This window comes from Myotis davidii, unplaced genomic scaffold, assembly GCF_000327345.1.
Source record: "Myotis davidii unplaced genomic scaffold, ASM32734v1 scaffold10, whole genome shotgun sequence".
Taxonomy (NCBI): domain Eukaryota; kingdom Metazoa; phylum Chordata; class Mammalia; order Chiroptera; family Vespertilionidae; genus Myotis; species Myotis davidii.
Genome location: NW_006283544.1, coordinates 1,930,664 through 1,936,049, shown reverse-complemented (window position 1 = coordinate 1,936,049; position 5,386 = coordinate 1,930,664). Strand labels below are relative to the sequence as shown.

General features: G+C 38.5%; 1 protein-coding gene across 2 annotated transcripts in view; it reads left to right on the top strand.

The window, feature by feature from the left end:
* The window catches only part of PIBF1 (progesterone immunomodulatory binding factor 1), a 221,843-nt gene that overhangs the window by 111,530 nt on the left and 104,927 nt on the right, over positions 1 to 5,386 (top strand). For both annotated transcript variants that reach the window (XM_006753739.2, XM_015564807.1), the window contains exon 11: positions 5,071 to 5,236. In XM_006753739.2, coding sequence (XP_006753802.1) covers positions 5,071 to 5,236 — 166 coding nt within the window. The remainder of the gene's footprint in view (positions 1 to 5,070; positions 5,237 to 5,386) is intronic.

The following is a 5,386-nucleotide window of genomic DNA, read 5'->3' as shown; positions in this document are numbered from 1 at the left end:
GCCGTCACTGAAGCAAGCAAGCCTCATGTTCAGTTTAAGCTGCCTGGCTGCCGGTTGCCATCTTGGCTGTCAGTTAATTTGCATATCTTGCTGATTAGCCAATGGGAAGGGTAGCAGTCGTAGGCCAATTACCATGTTTCTCTTTTATTAGTGTAGATATTGACTTAATTTAAATAAGATGTTCACATTAAGAGGATAAAATGAGAAGATGAGTCAACACAGTAAACTGTGGTTGTATTTGGTTATATTTGCAAAACAAGTCAGAGGGAGTTACCTTAAACTCTCAAGTTATGTTATGCTATTGTTGGCCACTCCTCGCTGCTGGAACTGTTTTTGCAGCTCTAATGTTTCTTCAGCATTTTCACTGTTCAATTTAACAAATTAAAATGATAATTAGTGCAAAGGCATAATTATTTCAGGGAGATTTTTTCATGGTATAAACAATGTGGGAATAGGTTAATTGTTTAGAATTATTTAATTTATACAATTGTCATTTGTTTTGTCAATTTATTAAACTTAGTATTTTTAAATTTCATTTGATGTATAGAATTAACATTAGGCTTTTCAGTTTATTAAACTTAGTATTCTGAGATTTCTAGATGATGACTTTGTTATTTAACTTTTTAATATAAGGAAAGAATAGTGCTAAAAGTGGCTTTCAAGTGCCATATAATGAATAAAACCAGATGGAATCTAAAAGCTAAATCTTTAATTTCTTACTTGGAGTTTGCATTGATCTCAGAATTATTCACAATGTCCTGAATCCATAAGAAGGCAAACTTTGCAGTTTAATCTTTTCAAAACAAATGATTTTAAAGGTCAATATCACATTCTAAATTACTTATCCAGAATTTATTTTAGTAATTTGTCTAGTGTTTTCTATAGCTTAGCATACAAATTAGGTATTGATTTCACATGTTTTATACATTTATAAAACAACTTATTCTCAGAGTACAGGGACATTTTCATGTCAGTTAAAAGATGGAATTAACACACTTTTTGAGTGAATTAATTTTTACTGCTTCTCGCCCGTGGGACAATGAGCTTTCAGTTTGGGCCTGCAGAGAAATGGCTATGGTGCAAGGCCCTAAGGTGAATATGGACAGCAGTGAGCCAAAAATGAGCTAAAGAGATGCCTGAAAGCTCAGAAGAAAGCGGAGGAGGCCAAGCAGAAGCAGCTCAGTGAGAAACAACTAAGCCAGGCCAGTGCTGCTGCCACCAACCACACCACTGACAATGATGTGATGCTGAGGAGGAGAGCCCAGACCCAGATCAATACTACAAGATCCACAGCCTAGCAGTTCACCAACTAAAGGTCAATGAGAGACACATGAGAACATGCTCAAAGTCACTAATCATCTGACAGACGCAAATCAAAACAACAATGAGGTACCATCTCACGCCTGTCAGAATGGCTATCATCCACAAATCAACAAACAGCAAGTGCTGGAGAGGATGCAAAGAAAAGGAAACGCTCGTGCACTAGCAGATGAGTGGATTAGAAAACTGTGGAACATCTACACAATGGAATGCTACATTGCTATAAAAAGGAAGGAACTCCTACCATTTGCAACAGCATGGATGGACCTGGAGAGCATTCTTTGAAACTGAGGAAACTCATGACCAAAATTACAAATAAACCACAGAATAGCCATCATTCAGAACTGCCTAAAATCTGGCTGAACGGAAGTCCTACAACTAGAGATTTAAAGAAGAAGCCACATCGAGACTGGCAGGAGGGGTGAAGGTGCAGAAAAAGCTGGTCCAATACCCACGTATGGCACTTTCTTAATCAGGAGGGATAGCTTGGCTGCAGAGGTCTCTTGGAACAAGAGGTCTCAGCTCCACACCAGGCCCCCCAACCCAGGGTTCAGGTACTGGAAAGAGAAGTCCCATAACTTCGGGCTGTAAAAACCAGCAGGGATTGTGGCTGAGTGATACAGAGGCTGCTGGAGTCCCAAGTGTTCCTCTGAAAGGGCTGGTGCACGGACTTACTTGGATTCATTCCCTCTGAGCTCCAATGGTTGGGCAGCATCTTGAAAGGATTCAGGGACATTCAGGGTAGAACTAAATTGTCTGGCATCAGGGCAAGAACTGGGAGGCAGCTTTCTCCCAGACACAAGTTCTGGCACAAGTCATTGTTCCTATGCTGAGACCTCCCCTGCCACAGAGCAGGCGCCATATCTGAGTTTCCATCAACCTGCCTCACACTGTTCACTTGGCTCTGATGACTCCAATTTGCATCCCCACTCAAGCTGTTTGCAGTGGTCTTTCCATATGAATAGCCTGTCCTTGCTCAGGCTTCAGACTTTTCTGAAATCTTTCAAACAAGCAGCAGCTGGCCTCAGCATGCCCCATACCTTTCAGTAAGAGACTCCAGGCCCAGCACTAGCAGAAGCCTGCCTTGGCTCACAGCTTGGCCTCTCCTGGGTATCTCCAAGCCCAACACAAGTAGCAGTCATCTGCAGATCACTCCGTGGGGGTGGCCCCAAGCAGGGCACAGGAAGTAACAGACTTCGCACCTCCCTGGAGGCCACAGAGCCAGTGCACCCTGTGGTCAGCTTCAGACCATGCCAGATTACAACCCTACCACATCCACGAGTAGCACACTCAAGGGGCAGACTCAGCACTAAAGCAAGTCCTGCCACATAAGGGTATCTCCTGCACAACAGCTCTTCCACTGTAGTCACAGTTGGTCCTCACAGCCATTGGCCTGGGGGTCAGTCCTTCCAAGTGATGCCAATAGCAAACCAGGCTCAACTACAACAGGACAGTGCACACAGCCCACACAGGCACACTTAGAATGCCCAGCTCAGGTGACTGGAGAGGCTGAGCCACTGGGCCCTACAGGACAACTACAAAAGGACACTCTACCAATTCCAGGAGACATCAACAGCTCTACCTAGTACATAGAAACAAACACAGGGAAGCAGCCAAATATGTGAAGACAAAGAAACATCACAAATGAAAGAACAGAACAGAAGAAATCTCCAGGAACAGAACAAAATGAAATGGAAGCAAGCAAACTACTGGATACTAAGTTCAAAACCATGGTTATAAGGGTGCTCAAGGATTTTAATGAGAGCTTCACAGGACAGAATGAGAGCTTCAAGGGAATTAATGAGAGCTTCAAGGGACCTAGTGAGAATTTCAGGAACCTTAATGAAAACATCAAAGATATGAAAAAGGACCAGTCAGTGTATAGAGAACACACTAACTGAAATAAAGAATAATTTACAGGGATTCATCAGTAGAGTGAAGGATTCTGAGAATCAAATCAACAATATGGAATATGAGGAAGCAAAAAACACCCAATCAGAAGAGAAAAAAGAAAAAAGAATCCAAAAATATGAAGATAGTGTAAGAAGCCTCTGGGCTAGAAGGGGTCAATGTGGGGAACAGGAGGACATATGTAATATTTCAAAAATAAAATTTTTAAAAAAATATATTATGTGTTAGTGGAAAGGTCATTGCTATAGAGTCAAATATAGCTGGATTTGAAACCTAACCTAAAATATACTAGCAGTTTCTTCCTGTTAAAGAAATATGTCATATCTCTGAGCCTCAGGTTCCTCATCTTCAAAACCTAATATGGTTGCTCTAAGGCAGTGGTTCTCAACCTGTGGGTCGCAACCCTTTTGGGGGTCGAATGACCCTTTCACAGGGGTCACCTAAGACCATCGGAAAACACATATATAATAACATATTGTTTTTGTGATTAATCACTGTGCTTTAATTATGTTCAATTTGTAACAATGAAAATACATCCTGCAATCAGCTATTTACATTATGATTCATAACAGTAGAAAAATTACAGTTATGAAGTAGCAATGAAAATAATTTTATGGTTGGGGTCACCACAACATGGGGAACTGTATTAAAGGGTCGCGGCATTAGGAAGGTTGAGAACCGCTGCTCTAAGGATTTAGCGAGATACCATGAATTAAACAGTATGCTCTCTGCTTCCCTACCATACCCATACTCTTCTTTCTTCTTCCTAGAATACTTCCCACCCCATACCTCCTCCTGACTTACACACACATGCAAATGCACATGCACACGCAGACCTATACAAACCAATTTAGGCCTCCTTCCTATATGTTCCCAGTGAAATCAGGAACTACCCTCATGAAGCACTTATATATTCTGTCGAATTTTCATGGTTTTTTTGCCTGTCTTCCCAAGCAAACTAGATTCTTTAAGGGGGAAAATTTTTGTCTACCATTATATACATATTTAGTTGGCATATGGACTAGCTCAATAAACATTTGAATAAATGAATTTTAGTAACATATTTAACCTTATCCTGGGTTCAGAATAGCTCTAAAAAGGTATAATGTGTCTGTGTTTTGCTTTCTGTTAGAACATAATCCACCTAAGGCATTTTTAAATTTATAATGTGCGGTGATTTATATTGTAATGTGCAAATATTTTTATTACTAATTATATCTATGAAATGAAGAATGTTCCTTATCTGTATTATAGTAGACTACTTGTACTTACATATTTATCTTTGTAATTTGTACATTATGTTTTCTTGTAATATCCTAGCATATATATATATATATATATATATGCTTTGCTGATCTAAAATTTTATTTCATAAGTGTCTCAAGAATTTGCAGTTCAATATACATATTTTATGCCATTCTTCTCCATCTGTGATTAGACTTAGAATGAAATAGCAAGCTTGGAGGCAATGCTGTAGATTTAAGGTCTGTAAAATATATAGAAATTAAATCATCTTAAGCAATATAACTAAAACTTGCTCTTACCATTTTTTATTTTAAAAATCTTACAAAATAATGATGATAAACAGGCAATATTACTTTTAGATGGAAGGAATGAAAATAAGGTGCATTAGAGGAAGTTTTTAATTGGTATATTTTATTCTCTGGATTTAGCATATTTTCATACATATGCCTGTCTAAATTATTTACAAGAGCTTTGCTGAATAAATGTTATTAACTGCATAATAAAATGAAGGTGCGGAAAAATAGAAGTAATGTTTATGTTTATATAAATCATCAAGATTTCTTTAAAATCTCATAGCCATCATTCTTCTTTCAGGTACAGAGAACTACAACTTAGTACAGAAAGCAAAGTAACAGAATTTCTCCATCAAAGTAAATTAAAGTCTTTTGAAAGTGAGCGTGTTCAGCTTATACAAGAGGAAACTGCAAGGAATCTCACACAGTGTCAGTTGGAATGTGAAAAATATCAGAAAAAACTGGAGGTATATGTACAAACTTTTCTTTCAGTAGCATAGCAGGTGAGCTCCATAAGTAAAGGTCTATATCATATTATGCTTTATAAATAATATTTGTGTTATGTAGGAGAAAGGGCCTGTCCTTATTTTTTTTTATTTATTGATTAAGGTACTACA